Below are 20,730 nucleotides of genomic sequence, written 5' to 3'. Positions count from 1 at the left end.
TAAATTTCCCCCCCCCCCCCCCCCCCCCCCCCCCCCCAAAGAAAGAGAAAATTCGGTCCTGAAAAAATGATAATGTGAACTAGTTTGACTAAGAACCATGTTTCTAGTGACCTTTTAAATCTCAAATCAGGTTTATCTTGGAAACACCGAAGGCTCTTTAATTCTGAATTTAATAATTCCAGATGTGTCTTTTCCCAGTGCTATAATCACACATCCTTAGTTTCCTAAAGGCATCTGTTCTGCTGTCGTTGGCTTCTATTTGAGTGGAAAATGTTCTCCAAATTATTGAGTAATGCATGTATTGAATTCCAAATTGCAGTGCACAGTGTTTGGAGAAGAAAATACTGCAGAGGGGTACGTGGGCTCTTCTGCATCATGGAGTTCTAATGTTATAAAGGGTATTCAGAGAACTCAAATTTCTACTTTTGTGAATAATTCCACCTTCTAGAGACAGTAGAATCCACAGCAATTAGAATATTAATGGGTCTGTAGAAACAGCCATTTTCCAGTAAATAGGAAAAGTCAAAACAAATGAGAAATAATGCTAATAAATAAATAAATTTAACTTCCATTTTATCAATATATCTTGCGTGTTATTTTAACCAGTTGTTGTTACTCGGAACTTAAAAAAAAATTAGGTAATGAAAAGCAGTCAAGTTGAATCTACTAACTGTTATACTTGTTAAGTTGTTCCAGGTCAGTGCAGTGAAAAGTTCATAGAGTATGAATGTTATGCCTATTTCTATGTGAAATGAATTACTGATTCACATCCCAGATGATGGAAGGGAACTTAACTTCACTGCAATAACTGTCACCCTGATAACGGACACTTTTTAAAAAGTTTTTATCACATCTGAGAACTTTCTCATATTGAAGGACTGATACCTATGGAAGGATACCAAGGTATCTATATATGTGATATCTTTAAACTGCTCAGTGAAGTGGATAATAAATTGTTATTGCTGTCATTTCAATACTTCATGTGAAACTTTAAAACCAATGGCTAACGAGTTAGCTGATATTCTACCGGAAGTTTTTACAAATAACTTCTGTTATGAATTTGGTTCAGCTTTTTCTTATAATGACATTGGTGAACAGAATGATTTGGAATAAGTCAAAGTTGTATTGGTAACCAAAGGAAGTTCTTCTATAAAGACAATGCCAAACCCCACCAAAAACACCTACCCAGAAACAAACAACAAAAACCCCATCACCCCATTATTCTTGGTATTACTTGATGTGAAGAACAACACCAAAAAAATAGTGATGGAAGAGAACCTGGAATCTTTCTGGCTGGCTTTTACCCAGTCCTATGTTGACATTGCAGCCTTTGGTAGCTGGTTGCTGGCCAGAGTAGGCAATGGGAACAGTTTATTGACTCGTAAAGTCAAATGCCTAATGCTGACTTTGTTCTTCAGTGTGTGTGTGAAACAACAGAGCTTTTGAGATTGTGTTACTAACACTTCATGTGAACCTCAGGTCCTTGCTTTGCTCTTGTTTTGATACATGTGTAGTCTTTTGATATGTTTATTTTGATTTCTATAAATCACTTGAGTACTAATTTTATTCAGATGGATATGCTATTGCAGTTATGCATAGCCATTTGCTGGGCACACCCTCTCCCCTCTTTAGACATAATTTTCTCAGAATAGCATCTGGCTGTCACACTACAGTGGGACAAGATCATCCAGTCTACTACTATTATAAAGAAAAATGAGGCTTGACGTATTCGTGTCAATTTGGCAAGATGCCTGAATCATTATGCTCCATGAAATATGTGATGTTTCAAATGGTAATGTAACCTGCAGGAACACTTGCAGAAGAAACTTTAAGGCACTGCAGAGAAAATGCCACCTTTACTTGCTCTGGGAGGTTCAGATACTGACACAAGTCACCTGCTCAATCCCCAGCACAAGATTGTGTTTTAGTCCATTAAGGTATGTAATTTTATTCAAAATTTTTCATACTCTAGAATTTGCTGGTGGTGATCCTGGAAAAATGTGAAGTGCGTTTTGAGTTTAAAATGAAAAAACCCAAAGAAATATCAATGAAGCTTCCTTTCATACAGTAACAATTTAAAATCCAACAACCAGCTCGAATTCCAAAGTGGTGTGTACAATTTTTGAGTAAGTCATGATTACTTGCTGTTCTCTGGTTCCCTGGCAAGTTTGTTTTGAATCTTCATGGGTTCATAGTGTAGAATTTCTAGGAAAAAAGCAAACTATGCAATATTGTCTAGTGTTCTAGTAACTAGAATATGTGAAAGCATTAAAAAAATTCCTTAAATCTGATACTTAACGAATTCATTTTTCTATCTGACTTCTGTTAGTAAGAAAAAAATTCTGGAACTTGTTCAGACTGTAAATAGAGTTCTTTCGAGCTGTCTTGAAAAATTGCCTTAAACTGCATCAGCTATAACCTTGCCTCACCAGCTTTCAGGTGGGTTCAATAATGCTTAAAATAGAATGCCTTTTGAGATTTAGAAAGTCTTACATCAAACTGTTCACAAGCATTTGTGGCAGATGTTTTTTGGTTTTAGACTTTGTTTTCGGTTTCTGCTCTACCTCTCCTTTTTATAGAATCGGTCACTTATTTTTAGGAATTTGACCCTACTGTTTTCCGTTCCATGCTCAATAGTTGAAATAAAACAGGGCTGTGAAGGTGGCAAGTGCTATCCAGTAGTTGTATAGTCTGAGATCTCAAACAGCATCTTCTCTGCTATGTGGAGATGGGAAGGCTGGGAGGGGAGGGAAGGATAGGAGGAGTTGGATATACTATATCTATAGTTGTATAACCCAGAAGTTTTTTATGATGTTTCTTTATGCCATGCTTTTTTTCAGATCCCAGCTATCCGGGAGGGGAGGGAAGGATAGGAGGAGTTGGATATACTATATCTATAGTTGTATAACCCAGAAGTTTTTATGATGTTTGTTTATGCCATGCTTTTTTTCAGATCACAGCTATCCTTTGCCCCCAGTGTTACTCCCACAAAGGCTAGGTGTGGTCCCCAAACATGTTGTGGTGATAGGTGGCTAATACTGCCTCATCTTTTAAACCATTAAGAATGACTGAACATGAACCTCTGAGAAGCAAGATTAAATAAAAAAGTCTCTGTAAAAGTTAAGAAATCCTCAGGGAGGAAAGCTCCATTCGGCTTTGACAGCCATCTTAATGACCATGTTTTGTGTTCTTTATTTCTCCCCCATCCCTTCTTTCTGGAATCCAAAATGATAGTGACTGAAGGTGACATGGTATTTATAGGGGAGGGAATTAAGCTTCCATTTAGTAGTCTGAATGCTTGATTTTGCAGCATCTTTCCTTTAGGGTTGGAAAGAACTTCCAATTAGTTCTAACTTCTATGCTTGACAATGGCTGCAAGGAGATGATCTTTTTGCCACAGCATTAATCTTCAGAATTTTAGTCTTTCTCTAGAAAATTGCCATGGGTATATGTGTTTGGCATCTTCCAGCATACACAGAGGTTCCTCAGGCAGGAAATACACAGCAGTTATTTGCTGTCTTTGTGCAGAGAGCCTAGCTAGTTAGGCTGTTTACTGAGGATTAATGTGCTTACCAGCTGGATGAGTCCCTGCTGGCCTGGAAGGTGTAAGGTAGGAAAATATCATCCTCCTTTGATTTTTGGAGTGGGTTGATTCTTGAGTCAACATATTCTAACTCTTCTTTTTTTCTCAGATTGTATGCCTGAGTCAATATTTTTGTCTTAAGTTAGCGTCTCAGCAGTTTCACTGTTTTTCTTGCCTTTTTGTGGCTTACAGCCATGAGATTATCTTCTCATAATGTAACAGTTTGTTTTTTGTAGAGCTGAGCCCAAGCTCACACTGGACTTTGGGTTGTAAAGAGTTGAAACTCTTGGTTTGATGATCTTGAGACTGCATGCTTGTTTACTCTGGACCAGTATGTTTGAAACTGTTGGGTCTGAACTTCTTGAAATAAACGTGATTTAGTTGCCTACAGCCAGTAGAGTTGTGGGCTGTCTTGTAGTTCCAGAGTTTCCATTAGTCAAATCAACAATGTTATCCTGTTTGAGTCATCTCTTTCTTAATTATGTACTGTTATGTTACAGATAATATATTTTAGGGAAATTACCTCTTTTTCATGAAAGGAAGGAAGGAAGTTGTTGTAATCCTTTGATAGCTAATGAAACAGATTTTAATTTAACCTTAGAGGAATCAAATATGTGGCTACAACTGTCTGTGAGCTGCATTTTGTTGCTGGGAGTTTAGAAAGTTGACTACGGTGGTGGTGGAGAAGGAAGAAATTTGACTTTTCATGCTGGTTGTATACATGATTGTATTAAGCAAATTAGCAGAGGAAGATCACACAGTGTGTACTATGTGGTGTTTATAAGGCTATCTGAAAAATCTGAGATTCTACAGATGAAGACAATTCAAAGATCAAATTGAGACATTTTATGTCCCCTGCTCTTCTGTTGTTTTAGTTGCGTGTTCTGGGCTGTGGTACTTCTGTGTATTTTCTGCCTTGGTCATGTCAAAAGTAGTTTGTGTCCAACTCATCTGTTGCATACATCTAAAGCCTGTATATGTAGTCTGTAAAATATTTTAATATTAAAATATTTCACTGATACTGGAAATAGTATTGATGGCTGTTGATCAACGTTTCACCGCTCTAGTTTAGTCTGTTAATGTTATCATAGGTTTATGAAAAACTTACCAGACAGATCTAGATGTACATACTAGATGTACTACTGTACTAAAGTTCTAGATGTGTACGCTACTGGAACATTACTTGTTTGCTGTATTTTGTTTCACTTCTTGCATCCTGACAATATTTTTATTGCAGATGTATATGAACAAAGATCTGCTTAGGAGTTCCCAAAGAATGCCAAGTCATCTTTAGCTGACTTTTAATGGTAATGTGTAAGAGCAGTTTACACATCACAATTTTCTCTTCTGTACTCTTCTTGCATTCTGTTGCATTTACCATTGCGATGCTAATGTCCTTACCTTGTCTATGGGTTGGTCATTCCTTAGTCTAAAGTGCTGGATTTTACTAGTTTAGTTGGCTGGCAACAATATTGTTTACTCAGTGGGAAGACATTGCAGTTAGGAAGGTGTCTTTTTCAGTGTGAAGCTTATCACTGGTATCCTCTGCAGTTTGCTCATATATGAAGAAACTCCACTACCTAATTTATGGTAATGATATCTACATCCTTGAAGATATTCAGAAGCTGTCTGGACATGGTCCTGGGCAACTAGCTCTAGGTGGCCCTGCTTGAGCAGGGTGGTTGGACCGTCAGAGCTCTCTTCCAACCTCAACCTTCCTGTGATTCTGTGATGGGGACTGTATTCTCTTCTGACGTGCAAAAAACTGCTTTCGTAACTGTACTGAGCAGTGTGAGCCTTGCATTGTTACATTTTTTTTTGGGGGGTGGTTAGTTACTGATCCAGTGTTGCTTTTCTGTCCTTTTTTAAAAGGAAAAAATCCTCAACACCTGATTATCTGTCTCGTGAATCAAAATTCTGTAGTTTGTTAGCAGGGTAGATTATTTTAATGTGGAAACTTATTAAAAACAGCTGGAAGGCTAAATAATTTGTCACTAGTTGTCTTTCATCCTCTGCTTTATTGACAAGATTAAGGAACTTTGGGAGTAATGCGATACAGTTTTGCTCTGTGAAACAGTGCAGATTAGACTGTACATCATGATTTCCAGGTATTTTGTTGCTCTGTCTTTAGTTACTGTTTTGGCTGATTTGCCACATAGAGAGTTATAAAGCTTTGCTCTTCTTTCCTTCTAACCGGTCCCAGGGGTGCTATGTGAGAGAAGAATTTATACAGAGTATTTCCATTTTAATTAATCCAATATTACTGTTAAAAGTATATCTACACTGCAGTCTGTGTCTCTTATATGAAATCTTTTTGAAACACAGTATATAATAAGTGGTATATATAATTTGTTTTTATTCCCTGAAAATAAGGATTGTGTTTAACAACATTGCCTGCTGCTCCTGTCCTGTCTGTGTTTTTTCTCATGACATGCCTTCTGAAAGCTATTGATATTCTGAGATTTAAGTTCCAATAATTTTTTTTCTATTTTTGACCCAAAATTCTTCCAATTTCTGTTAAGCTGGGCTACATTTTAAACTGTTGCCACATAGAGGGAAGGGAGTGCTGGTGACTGGTGTGATCCTGTCAATCCTGTGATGCAAGGAGCTGATCTGTGTCTTTCAGACTAATCAAATGCTGCTCTTGTGCCACAGAAACGCTAATTGACTGGCACTGATGCTGTATTAGCCTGAAGGGTTGTGCCCAACTCTGTCCTAGTGGCAAGAGGAGCAAGTCAAGAGAAATTGCTGTACACCTGTGTTTAGACTACACTGCACACCCCTAGTGGTGTTGTCCCTCTGGAGTGAAGAGCTCGTATCAGTCTCATGTGGGTACATCTCAGGGATTTCCTCCTTCTCTTTCTCTTCATGCACTTTGCCATACAACATTTTAGTGTGTGGCTTATGGCACCATGCGTATTGACTACTATTCTGTTTTTGTTTAAATATATTTCATTGATATACAGGTATCAATTGATACCTGTTGATAATGAAATCAACAATGAATTGAATTATCAATGAATTGATAATGAAAAATATTTCATTGATATACAGGTATCAATTTACCATATAGCTATATGGTAACAGTTCTAGGTGGAGGATAAATCTGAGCAGTACGTGCTTAGAAGCACTGCTGCTTCTGGGATGTGCAAAGCAACACGGGAAGCTTGAGTAGAGTAACATTATGGAAATGTGGTAGCTTGCATCGACAGAACATCTGTGTGAGGGTAGTCACTTCCTCAGAGCTCTGTAGAACTTGCCAGAGGGTTTCCCATGCCGAGAAGTCTAGTACCATCTGCTTACCTGAAAGTTTGCCATCTGAGTCTACATTATATAGTGTTTGCTACTTTCACTTTGCAATAGCCTTTCTCTCTTTATGTGTATTTTTCTGTCAACTTATTTTATATTTGAACAATTGAGAATTTTAGACTAGGACCACACTAATATCATGGGTATTGCTTTAAATCACTAACATTCTCCAGCTGGTTTTCTTCAGTTGGTGAGTCTTGGGGTTTACAGATGGAGATCAGGCTGCTGAGAAGACTCATGGTGTAAACCACACTTACTGTGGTACCCCTTTTGAACACAGACATCAGGAAGAATACATTGCTTCAGTTAATATAATTCTAATTTTTCCAGTATAAGGGGTGGGAAAAGGGAAAGAAGTACCTGATTAGGAACCTGGAGGGAGAAATTGAGGCAGGGCTAGCAGAGGGCTGTGGTGGTGGTGATGAGCAGCAATTAATTTCTCTCTTTGGTAGCTGGAGATGGGAGCTACAAATGGAACAAAATAAAAAGGGGTGGGATGACTATGAAATAGTGCCTTTTGCTTTCCTCCCCTTTTTCCCTGAAGTAGAAAAAGATAAATGTTGTTTGAGGCATAAGAAGAGGTGGGCACTGGCTGAGTGAGATATCAAAGATTAATCAGAGTGGCCTTGGGGAGAGTAGACATTTAAAGCAAGCTGGTGTTCAGTAAGGCATAAATAAAATTTAGGGTGGTGGGGAGTGACTCTTATCTGATGAAGGAAGCAATATCATTGGGATAAACTAGAGGAGAGGAAACCATGTGGCTGAGTGAGGGGATAGAGGTGATGGTAGGGGAGGCAGTGACTGGGGTTAATGGCCATGTGAGTGTGTGTGCAGAAAACATAGCTTGGCTCAAATTTAAGATCCTTGAACATGCAGGTCTGTAACACTTAAGCTCATGTTCTGTTCTGCTGTGTCCCCAGCCTTTTTAGTTTTACCTGTATCCTCACCCCAACAGCAGAGTGGGCAGTCAACCAGTGAGAAGACCTCATTTGGCCCTAAACGATCAGTGATTTTTCAGCTGGCTCAGCTCACTGCTGGCTGACCAGCTTGCTGCCTTATCTTCTGAGTACCAGCATAAGGAGCAAGGGAGCTTGTTTTTGTAGGGTAACTGAAGCCCTGAAACTTAGAATGATTTGCACAGAGATGGTGACCAACACAAGAAATATAGAGTGATAATATCCTTTATTACACAAACCAATATTTCAACTGTTACTGTTAATCACATAACAGTGTGAAGTTATACACAACTAATCTTTAACCTAATAAATCAGCAGCGTATGTAGACATACAAGCATTATTCACATGCTGGTTGACTTGTTGCTACAGAACCACTAATTTTCTAGTTGTCAGTGACTCACTGCAGCAACAGAAGAGAAGCTGTGTTTCTGTGCACTGTCTGGCTGGTGGTCAGGAGAGAGGACCCCTGCTGATGGTGGGTGACTCTTACTCATCCAGGGATATTCTCTTGCTAGTCCACATGTGTGGACTTAACCAGCTGTGGCTTGTGCTTGCGTTAGTGATCTCTGCTCTAGGTGTTGTGTGGGTTGTCCAGTCAGTTCATTTATCTTACTGTGATTTTATCCAGTAGTCCTCAGTTTCCAGCAGATCCTTGCTTTATTACTGTTGGCTTTGTTTACTTCCAAGCTTTACAGATAGTTTCATTTCTCGTACTAGTCACCTTAAAGCTGCAGTTTACACATTTGTTTCTGGCAGGCTCTGTTAAAGGAAGGCTGTGTGGACTCATCTGTAGAGGGAAGATTACTCCTGCTTCTTTACCCATGTTAGCTTTGGCTGTCATCTGATTCTACTGTCAGCTAATTCAGGGAGCTAACCCCATGCAAGAAACCTCAGAACAAACAAATATCCAGGTGAGCACTACCGACTCCGCAGACAGTTTGCTGTGTTAAGATCCTCAGTCAGTTCACCAGCCCCAGACAAGTGCCAGAGCTGGTGCAAGGTTGAGTGGGACCTTTCACTTGGCATTATCTAGGTATTAATCGGCTTAAATATCATGTGAAACTGTATCTGGAGTCTCTTTTTTTTTTTCCCTGCAAGCCGATAGGTCTGAAACCCTGTCGAGGTGTTTTTCTTTTCCCCTTTTGTTGGCCTACACAGTAACTGATAGCAGGAGGCTGGCATCCTCTGTTAGCCCAAATGGTAGAGTCTTATGGATGTAAAGCTCCAACATTACCATTTTGGGATGTTAAGATGATTTTCATAAGTTTTAGTGCTTGCTGCTTCTTAGTTTCCTTAAAAAACACTCCCCTACCCCCAAAAACAATTCTATACAGCAAATGTCTTTTGGCACCCTGTTTTTCTTTTCTAGTGTCCCAAGCTCTATTCTTAAGGTTACTTACTTGACACTTTCAAAAGTCAGACATTGCTGCTCACAGTTGGCATTTAACTTTTTTATTTAGTTGCAGATAACAATTGGAAAAAACTTTCAAGCCCCATTCTTAACAAAATAAAATCAAGTTAATTTATAGAAAACTGTGTTAATAGAGGTATTTCCTTGTGTTGCTTGAAAAGTTTCTCTGGTCTGTTTTATGGTTTGCTTGGGGTTTTTTTTTTTTTTTTTTTTCTTCTCTCCCCAAAACAAGAATAGACAATGAGTTTTCTTCTTTCTAGTATTGTTCTTCCTGGAAGAAACTCTCATGTTTAGTGTGGGTTTTATTGTTATTTGTTTTTGGAAAATTCTTTTCAAGTTTGTCCCCTCTTTTTCTTTCATTTTGAAACAAGCTTATAATGTCTATGTGGAATGTCACAGAAGCATCATCAGTCCTACCACATGTGGAGAGTGAGGCTATCCTGGTATATTAAGTATTTAATGTGTTTATATTTAGCAATTTCCATTGCAAGGAATTAATGAAGCTTTCTCTGTGACATTCTTACATAGTATTTGCAGCAAGCCTTTGATATCTGCTATATCTGGAATAGTATTCAACCTATATCTTGTGAAGGTAAACATATAAAATCCTGTTTATCTTTTGCTTAAAGGTTCTCTCATACTTCCGTCTCTGTATCTCTGGTGAAGTGTTAGGCAACTCTATAGCTTGTTAGTCAAACTAATATCGCATGTTCTGTTACTGGGCTAAACTGCCTGAACAAGAGCATGCTATAATCAATCGGTGTGCTAAGAAATTCCTTTTTTTCTTTTCCATGTGGGTATGCAGAAGGAAAAGGAGTTTCTTGGCTGGCTAAGGCTCCTATTTGAAACTTGTTCATTTTCTGGAGGCTGTTTGGGTCTTTTCAGTCACTCCTGAAGATTTTCTGCATGCCTCCAGGAACTTTTTTCCTCCTCTGGCAGTATAATGTGCAAAAGGGGAGGTTGGTAGTTCTGTGAGCAAGAAGATTGGGAAAGGGAAAGCAAAGATGATGTGTGTAATGAATATATATAATTGGAGTTCCTTTGTTGTCACTTGGTTCTTGTTTCTGTCTTCGGCTGCCCCCAAAATTCCTGTACAAATCTAAGGTTATGAACCCAGCATCCTGTCTTGGCACAACTCTCAGGCAATGTAGCTAGCACAGAGGGTGACGGGCTAGCAAGTCAGTACAGTAGTGCAAGCTTCCACAGAGCTGGTGTTGTACAAAAAGGGACCCATGACTCATTCTCTTTAGGTAAAAAAATTATGTAAGAATTATATTTTGGAAAAACCAAAACTTTTAACGCTAGAGAATGTTAATAAGTATTGTAGGAAGTCCTAGTTCTGCACTTGCATATGCAGCTTTAATGTGCCTTTTCATGTGTTCAAAAGGGTAAGAATTCAGGTGTAGCAGAAATCAATAGTCTTGGCTTTCAGGTATTTGAATCTATTTTTTGAATCTAAAATTGGCCATCTAATTTTGGCTAATTTTAGGATTCTGTTTAATATGGGGCAGCTTAAGTAGGACTCTGGTTTTCCTGGGAAAAAGTTGCTATCAAAGCAGGTTTGTTTTTATCATTGTGAAAAACGAGTGTTCACAGATACTGAATTTTGGATAGAATAAAGGAAAAATAAAAAACTTTTGTAAAGATTGTGGTATGATAACCTCTGAGAAAGGTGAGCTTTGAGTGGTATGGAAAATGCTTCAGCCTCTGCAGCAGCTGTTGTGATATATGCCAAATCACCACTCTTATTTTCCTTCCCAGGTTTTGTTGCTGGGTTTGTCTTTTTGGGTTTTGGTGTGTTGGTGTGTTTTGGTGTGCTGCTTTTTTCTTTTTTTTTTTTCTTCCTCCCCTTCCCTATTGGAAACTTAGTTCTTGGCAATAGTAGTAGACTGGACATAAAATAAGATCTAAGAGTTTGATGCTTTGTAAACAGAGTGCTCTACTTCCTTTTATTTCTGCTTGAGGATATGCTTCAGTATCTGATCTGGGCCATCAACATTAGTGGGACTGCTTTGTCCTAGAGGTAAATGTTCTTATTTGTAAAGATGCCCCCTTTGGTAGGGAGCAGAGATGACGTGTTGGTCTTGCATGAGAACCCAGTTGATTGTTTTCACAGTATCACAGGACCAGCTAAGTGTTATTCTGCCTTGATCAAACTGTTTTTTATATCAATAAGTAAAACAGTATGCAAGATGTTTGTCTATACTGTCTTAGACTTGACTGTGGTGAGCAGAGTGTAAATACATTGCTATATACATATTTGGTTGGTATTTCCACCAACTTAGAGTGGTTTATAGTAGGAAATTCTGTGGTTTGACATCGTTAATTGTAGTAGGCTTCTGCAGTTCTGCAGTTTTGAATGAAAATTATCCTACTGGTTTTTGGGGCTTTTTGAATCCTGCATCAAAATAAACTCATTTCCAGATGTTGGTCGATACAGATTTATTTTTTTCTTATTACTATAGTACATATGTATTTTTCACTCCTGCTTCTTGTAAAGTTCTTCCATCTTATTACTTAAAAAAAATCTGTCTCACTGGGGCACTAACTGGAAAGGCAGACCTGATGCTGCAGTCAGTATGGTGCTGGGAAACAGGAGCTATTTAAAATTATTTTGCACAGGGCAGGTAGCAATATCCTTCTCATTCAGGTTTCTTTGTAAAGCATGAGGAGATCCTAAATTTCATAAACCTTTAGGAAGACTTAGGCTTTTCAGTGCCCTTTTTAAGAAATAAGATTGATTCTGAAAAAATACCTCTATGTTAGCATTGTAAGTGCTTTGTCAATCAGATTTAAGACCTTGTTCTGCAGAGGCTAAATATTCTGCACAGAAGTAATTAGCTGCAGCTGTTAAATGAAATATCTTTAATCAGCAAAATTCTGAAATAATGACTACTTTTGATTATATGTTAGTGCCTTGAGGCAAATCTAATTTTGTTCTCTTGTACATCGTATGAGCAGAAAGGATCTAAATGTGATGTTTGATAGAGCTGTAGTGATTTAAGGCTCTACATTGAACTTTTTCCATCTATTGCTTTTCCTAATGAAGAGGGTTTGTATCTGAATGATGCTAAAACACTAAAAACTGAATGAATTTGCTTATATGTAGCTGTAAACTTGTGTGAAGTGTGTAACTTAGATTTTATTTGCTTCTCACTAATGAAAGTTGCATTAGTCGCTGTTGTAGTCTTAAAGCATTGTATTTCTTCCTGAAATAGTTGATGTTTCTTCTGAAAATGTGTTTCAGCTGATACTGTAACTATAAAACTAAGGCATTTCGTGTAAGCTTAAAATGCTTCTGCAGGCTTTAGTGACCCTTCTTAGCGTTGACAAATGCCTGGCTGCTAGTATGAATACAGCTGTTGCAGTGTTGCTAGAAAACACCTCCCTTTCTTCACGAGTAAAACTTAAACTGACTGTACCAGCTGTGACAGTGCTTTCAGATCCCAAGAAAGCCACTGACTTGAGCTTGGCACTCTCCTCCTTTTTGGGTTTGATGCTGGAGATTACGTGGTTCCTGTACACAGAGGTGAGGAACAAATGCCTTTGCTAATGGTCACAGAACTTGACAGACTCTCAAGATAAATTTTCCCAATTCTGTTCATAGGAAGCAAATAATTCCTGAAGGATGACTCCTTGCCTGCATCTTTTTTTTTTTCTTTTCCTTCAAAAGTTTACATGTTCTGCATTTGATAGTGGAATCTGTACTGTTTTGTTCTTAACTGGGAAGTATGTTTTGTACTTTTTATTGTCATTGTGAGAGAAAACAAGAGATGTCATTTATGTTAATGCACCTTACTAATTAAGTATTTAATTGGTATGTTACGTTATGATGATTTATGAAAATTCTGGCTATGTTCCAAAGTCGTATAAAAGATACTTAGCAATACTAAAGATTTTTTTGGTTTTCAGTTTTGCAGAGGGCTTGTTCTTCATGCACAGGGGATGCGCTTCAACTCTGCGCTCCCTTCTGCAAGTTTTGTGCCCGTTCATTCTGTGTTTTTGAAATTCTCTCTAGATATATTCGCCAGGGGTTTTGCTTGTACTCATTCCAGAGCTGCTTCCAAAGGCCCTGTCTAAATTACAAGACAAAGGAAAACAATTGGGTAGAGACAGATACAGGAGTAACAAGCAGCAGTGGCCTCTAATGATCAGCATGGAAATCTGTGAATTTAACATATAAGATATCTAGAAATGGACGTTTTTCTTTCTGTTGTGCTAGAAAAACACATATAATGAATTACAATTTTTGCAGAAAAAGAAATATGGAAAGGCGGTGTAAGCATGCAAGTAGTTAAGTGGATTGTCTTCCTAACAGAATTACTGGATGAACGGAACAAGATCAGTCTCTGAGGGCTTCTAATTGTATGGATTAAGAAATGTATACGTGGAAACTAAGCAGAAAAATTTAGGTGTAGCCAAGTTTTAGGAAACGGGAAGAGTGCCCAGACATTGGCAGGCTGGGCAATAGAGAAGTTTCTACTTCTGAACAAAAGATGTGGGAGGAAGATTAAAAGTTAAGTTACAATTCGTTTGGCTTGAAGGTGACACCCAACTATCTACAAAGATATGTCAGAGACTGAGGTTTTTGTTTAGACAAGAAATCCGATCTGAAACAGGATCTGTGAGCTTCCATCATAGAGATGAGAGGTTTTGAGAGCAGTGGTGAAGGTGGCTGAAGGCGTGGACTCTTGGTCTAAGATTTGTCTGCAGAAGAGATCAATTGGGGACATCATTTATTGTACAGAAGTGGAAGGACATTTTGTTTGGAGGATGTCTACATGGAATTTAGGAACGTGTATTTAGGATTAAAGGAGAGTGCCTGTGTCAGTGGGTTAATTCTCTTCTCTCCCTGGCGTGGTCCAAAGAAGTTGAATGATGAAAATGAGGAGGACTGGCGCACAGAGCGGTAGCCTTACCTTTGTAGAAGACCCAAGGAAACAAGCTGTCAGAGCCTAAGTTGGTACAAGTGATAGTAAAGGAAACAAACATGAAAAAGGTCAAGGGATAAGTGTGATAGCAAAAGGAAAAACTTCTGAAACTGGATGGAGAGGGATAAGAGGACTTGAATAAGGACTCTGTCTCATGTTCCTTGTGTTTGAGGAGCAGTACTTGAGTTGCATGCAAGTCTAACCACTTGCTGGAAAGAAATTCTGTCACTTTTGTCTAAAAGAAACCACTCAAGGAATTTGCAATTTGGGTTAATTTTCTGGGCAAAGAGGGGCAGTATATATATATCTCCAGTGTCCTTGTGTGTCATGAATGTATATTCACCATATAGGAGATCATGATGGGGCTGTAATATGTGTAGATGTTATAAAATCATGTATGCTGCAAGACTGGACAGAAAAGCAACTTTTGTTGTTAACGTGTGAAATAGTTTTTAGGCACTGATGCTCAAAGATTTTCGTTTTTAAATTAGTGTCTATCTTTTTGTTTCACTGTGTCTCTGAAAGTAGCCTCTAGTTGAAGATTAAATTTGACAAAAGGGTAATTTCCAGACAGGGTTTTGTTTCTGGATGACAGATTTACATAAATATTTGTGTGCTTTGACACTTCTTGTCTATCCATCTGCTGAAAATCCAAATGATGATAAACTGGTTGTCCTTATGCTATAGTGACCCAGTGCTCTGCTTGTTAGTGTGAGAGAGAATGGTTGCTGGTGACCAGTTTTCATTTCTTGACTCCATTCTAATTGTTATTTCCTTTAGTGATCTTGAATCTTATGAAGAAGTTTGAAAGCATTTTTGGTTTATTGTAATTTAGTTTCTAAAGAGCCGCTTCTGAAACAGCAGACAGGAGACACCTAGGTTAAAAGTCATTGGCTTGGCAAGTGAAGCTTTAGTAGCTGCTAAGTTCAAAAGACTCGCTGGTGTGTACATGATGAAAGCACATTAAGTTTGGGTTAGTAATTTGTTTGTCAAGTGTTGTAATCTGTGGTCTTTTCTGAATGGCATTTAGCTCAGGGATGCTTTGAGTGTGTACAGTGATCCTACATAAGTAGCTGCAATAGTTAACTACAGTGATTGTTTAAAAAGCTTGCACCTGTTTCTGGCTTCAATTGTGAGGTCTGTTTGTGGTTCTTGCTGGGAAAAACAGTCTAATCATAGATTATTTTAGTAAAATTGCTTGTTTTAAAGTCACTACTGCTGTAGTTTCATGATACTTGAACCTTTGTCTTGAGACTTTAGAATAAGCTCTTGGGGTGACTAGAAGGAAGCAGCAGCTTTCTGTTAGGTAAGGTTTTTGAAGATTTACTCAAAATACTCTATATTTTAAGAGTTTGCTTATGTTGCCTAGAAGTGGGGTGAGGTGGGTAGTTGGATAGGGAAACTGTTTGACACGTTTTAGTGTATGTGTTTATGCTGGGATTCTTTCCAGTTTTGTATTTTTAGATTGTTTCTGAGGTATCTTCTCTTTAACTCTGAGCATTTGAATGTAGTGCTGTCTACATGCATTGAACTGTTGCTGACACTTTTTCTTATGCTAGATGGGGAGCTGGTTGGTGTTTGGGTGTGACTTGACAGGGGGTTGTCAGCTGGTCACACATTTCCAATCTTCTCATATTCTTAACTTTATTCTGTATTTTCACTTAGTTCTTGTTGCTTAAGAACTCAAGAAGTGTGTGGTATTGGAATTTAGGGATGTGATTTTTTTTTTTTTCTTCCATTGGGGTCATATACTTGAATATATTTAGTAAAATATGTCTTCAGTGGGAATGTAGAATGACATTTCTTGTAGCTCATGCTGTCCGTCATTGTTAATTGCATACAGAATATCTGTCTGCAGAAGAAGCTCTTGAACTATCTCCTATAAACTCCCTCAAATACCTCTTGACCTTTCTCTTCATCTTACTGTTTTCTTATGTTTGTCTCAAAATGTCATTTCCTGAAAGACTTGGAGCTGATCATGCAGTCAGTGCTAGAATTTATCTCTGTTGGTCTCTGTGTATTTTCTTCAAACACTTAGGTATTCTACTGAGTGACTGAAGGGAAGCAGACTGTCATTCAGACTTCCTTAATGACTCTAATTGGATTATAGTGCTGTGGAAATCAACAGCTTTTGTATGTTTATATAGTGGTTCCTGCAGTGTAAACAAGACATGAATTCAAATCTTGTTTTCTAATTTATGGCTGTTTCAGGCAGTTTGAATCCAGAAACAGATGAAGTTGGTAGAGTGACAGAGCTTTTAGTATTATTGGTAGCACCTGGGACTGAAAATTTAATGGAAAGGTGAAGGCAAAATCTCCATGGCATTTCATCTTGATGGTACAAAATCGTGAAGGTGCACAAAGCACATCACCAGTGACTCATTTTAGTGAGTCAGACTCACTATAACTACTCAAACATCATTGATCTTTTTCACACAGGGGGATTGTATTTGGGGACGTGTTCTTACCAAAACCTTTTATGTTTATGAATAAAGCACACTCCTTGTAAAGCATCCTCTTCAGATTAGGTTAATGTGGATATACCTTGAGTATCTTTTTATTAAGGTCTGAGATACGTTGTTACTCTGTTTTTCTAAAAATTCAGGTTTTTTTCAGTGAAGGTTGATCCTTTGCAAAAGGATTTTCTGTATTTTTAAATGAAATTTTAGTAGATCCTAGTAGAAGGTAAAGGCTCTTACTTGCCCCCAGAAACCGTGTTTCGAAAATGAGAAATGTACCTCCAAAATACATTATCCCCACACTGAAGTATTTTCATTCTTAAATGTTCAGTAACATTTCCTATTTCTTGTTCTGTGTAAGCCCTTTCTTTGGCTCGTGTACAGTGTGCTGTCTCTTGGTGAGACCATGACTGTGGGGAATGATGTCTCATTCTGGTGACCTCATTCTCTCTAGCTGCATCTTACGCAGAGCCTTCTGCTAGCCTTAGAAAAGCTTTCCAGACTACAGACACATGATTTCAAATGTTTCAGGTGATAGAAGTTTTCAGCTGCTTTTGTTATTGAATTGAGAGCATTGCTGCCACAATAGAATGTGAGTAACTTTTACAGGAATACAAGAAAGTTATTTTCCTTCATAAGTGGGTCATAGTAGAAGTAAAAGTTAACATAAATGGTATTGTATTTGCTCTTTCTTAGAATAGTATTTTGACACTTTGAAAGTTGTTTGAGTGCTTTTCAGTCAGTGCATCTGTTAAAACATTGCGCTGTATTTCTGGTACTGAAAGAGTGAAAGATAATAGTGCTGCTATAATTTTTCTGAAATGCAAACCTAATAGCATTTAAGAAAAATATAAGAGCTAATAAAACACACTGTGTAACATAGCATTTTGGTGAGAGCATTTATAGTATAGTACCATGGTTTTTCCCTCTGCATGCTATGCACATTGGCCTGTCAACTGGGAAGTTACTTTCTGGATGACAGCAAGTGATGTCACACTTCATAAAATTGAGAATAAAGATGTGTGCCTAAAAAAAAGTCTCTATTTGAGCCCAAGCTAAAAACTGGAGCAAAGAGGTGTATAAAGTTTAACTTAAATGTACTGGATGTTTGTGAGATAGCAGTCAGAGCTAGTGCACTGGGGGTTTGAACTGTGAATTTCTGGAACTAAAAGCTTGGTTTATTCCACTTTGACTTAAAATCAGCTCTCCTTGGGCAGTGGACTGTAACAGTCATAAACCTTGCATAAAATGGACCAGTCTGGTGGGATTGCTCTGATATTATTGCATCATAACTCCATGCGAGTTATTCGTTACTAGCTTCGTTCTTTGACCTTTTTTTTTTTTTGTAAAAGTGAAACAGTGCTCTATAATAGACATGGCATGATCTTGATCTGTAAGATTAATAAAAACAATTCTGTTGTACTTGTGAAGCTCAGATCTATCCATATCTCCAAATATTCCAACATGGCACCCCAGTGAGTTATTTGAAATTTGTTTGAATCTCTGGAAATGTTATCAGTTTATCATAGACTTTGTCAAATATTTTTAATAAGCTTTATAGGAAAAATAACCGTTTTAAGCATGTAGTTATATTCATATATTTGTTGTCAGTGTTTGGTTAACAGTTGTCAATCTTGTGTTTAGTTTTTCTGTAAACTTTGGATTGGCTTTTAATTGCAGTTAGACGAAGTGATCACTGTAGGTCCCCTCCAGCTGAAGTATTCTTTTCTAATACATCACAAACAGTGGTTGCTCCTTTTCATTGGTGTGTTTTCAGTATACTGGAAAAAACACACAGCATGGGTCAAGTGGCTAAGTTCCTCCTAAAAGTAATTGGGCTAAGCTTGGTATTTCATGGCTTGCTGCTTGCCTTCTTTCCTTTCCGTTATCCACTGTCTACTCTTTAACACTCTTTAAGGAAAAAGTATTTTTCCCCCGGGGAGGAAATGTGGAGGGAGCGTGTTGTTTTTGTAACTAGGTCTTTAAAATCTCTACAACTATTTTGGCTTACATTAGTCATTGAGCAACTCTAAAGAAGCTTGAAAAAGTTGTGTTATATGGAGAGTCTGGTCATATCTCTCTGATGCCTTGAAATGTTTTTAGGACTGGAAAGGGCCATTTTTGTCTGTTGTTACAATAACCTCTTGTTTGACACAGACTTTAAAACAGTGCTCTCGTTTTGTGTGTGAAACTCAAAACTTCTGATCGTTTAAGGTCATGATGGAAGACTGTTCTTAGAACAGAGTTGATGTTGGTTTCGTTGATAGTGAGTTTCAAAACCATGCCTTACTGAAAGCTCTTAAGTTCAAGAATGGCTTTAGAATTAATTCTGCATTTAATTTGTGAGGTTTATGGAATTCAAGACAAAACATGCTGTGATGGGGTTTGCAGCTCTTGCAGCTCACACCTCATTGTTAATGAAAGGAGTGGCTGCGATTTTTTTTGTAGTGGTTACTTCAGATCTTGAAAAGTTGTGTATGATGTATTTATTGTGCAGAAGGTGAGGAAGAGCCCTTCTGATTTTTTTTTTAAGCTGAATGATTGCTAGATGTGCCTCTGCACGCATCCTGTAGCTGAAGTACAGGTTGTAGGGCTTTTCCGCTCTAAATTGTTCAGTAGACGAGCAAAGGCACTGGATATAATCTAGAAAACCCCTATGGTACATTTTTCTACAATAGTGTTGCTGATGTGTATGCTGTTCTTTTGGAGTTCATGGCAAAAATAGTGCAGGGCTGTGAAGTAATACAATTCAATAAAATTGTCTGAATCGTTAGAATTGCTTAGAATAAACCAGCTTGAGAGGTGGCTTCTGTTTTGAAGCTGCAGTTTGTTTATAAGCAATGTATTTTTAGTAATGAGATGCTGACTAGCATTTGTGTCTCTAGAGAAGAAGAGGAACGTCTGAGAAATAAGATCCGAGCAGATCATGAAAAGGCTCTGGAAGAGGCTAAGGAGAAATTGAAGAAATCACGTGATGAGATTCGAGCTGAGATTCAGACAGAAAAGAACAAAGTAGTGCAAGAGTTGAAAAAGAAAGACAGCAAGCCACTGCCCCCTGTTCCTTTACCAAATCTTATAGGGATAAACAGTGGAGAACCAACAGACCCGGATATCCGAGAGAAGAGGAACAAAATTAAAGAGGTAAAGATTCTGATGATGTGGTCCTACCCATTCTTGTATCTGATAGCATTTGTGTATATGGCATTTAGTTGCTGTTATGGTTTATATTAAAAAGAAGAGAAAAACAGATCTACAAATCTTTTTCATAAACAGTAAGCTAAAAGTGCACATCAAGTGTTAATGAACATTAGCGTTATTGCATGTTTTTTCCTGGTGTTGGGGTGTTAATATTTCACTGGATGACAACTTAAAATTGTTTTAAGGATTTCTTCAACTTAGTGGTGTGGGTGTAAAGTGAGTTTGTCATTAACACATGGAACAGCAAGAAGTGCATCTTTAAAGCAGAGCCTGACTTTGTCAGGTTCCTTTCAAAGAATGGGATATGTTAGTGTGTCACGAGATATTTTTAAATGTTTATAAAGTGTATTGAAAAGATAGGAAAAATTACCTGCTGCTAAAATTTGCACATTACCAAATTATCACATGCTTTTCAAAATATGTTTTCAATGAGTCTAAAAAATTAGCAGTCATTTAAGTAGATTGCCTCATTTACCTGTAAAGCATTCAAACTAAGATGCTGGCTTAGGCTTTGGGTTCTGTGGCAGCCTATGCTATAAGAATTGCTGTTTCTGGTCTTATCTTTTTGACCTCTGGTTGGCCATGAGATTTATTGCCCTCTTTTGCCCTGGCAATGCTAACTTCCTATTATTATCACCAAGTATTTTTGAGTCTGTACTTCTAACCAGTATGGCAGAAACATTGTAGGGCCTTATTTTTCTTTTTTTTTTTTTCTCTCCCTGCAATCTGATGCCTAAAAATTGTGTTAGCAAGCAGTAATGTTTCAGACTAGAGGTAGACAAGCACAGGTTCTGTAATTAAAGAACATCCAGGACCGCAACACTTAGTAGTTACAGCAGCTAAATCTTCTTTTAAATTGTCATCTGAGTTTAGTTAGCTCAT

The 20,730-nt window shown here is 37.8% G+C and overlaps 1 protein-coding gene across 1 annotated transcript in view; it reads left to right on the top strand.

Moving 5' to 3' along the window:
- Positions 1-19,791, top strand: part of LOC104463202 (mannosyl-oligosaccharide 1,2-alpha-mannosidase IB-like) — a gene marked incomplete at both ends in the record, with an annotated part of 28,626 nt that extends 8,835 nt beyond the window's left edge. The window contains one exon of the mRNA XM_010075433.1: positions 19,536-19,791. Within this exon, the coding sequence (XP_010073735.1) occupies positions 19,536-19,791 (256 nt within the window). The remainder of the gene's footprint in view (positions 1-19,535) is intronic.
- Positions 19,792-20,730: the final 939 nt, after the last annotated feature.

The sequence above is a fragment of the Pterocles gutturalis genome, unplaced genomic scaffold (genome assembly GCF_000699245.1).
Source record: "Pterocles gutturalis isolate BGI_N339 unplaced genomic scaffold, ASM69924v1 scaffold25762, whole genome shotgun sequence".
NCBI lineage: Eukaryota > Metazoa > Chordata > Aves > Pterocliformes > Pteroclidae > Pterocles > Pterocles gutturalis.
This window is presented reverse-complemented; position numbering and strand designations above follow the sequence as displayed.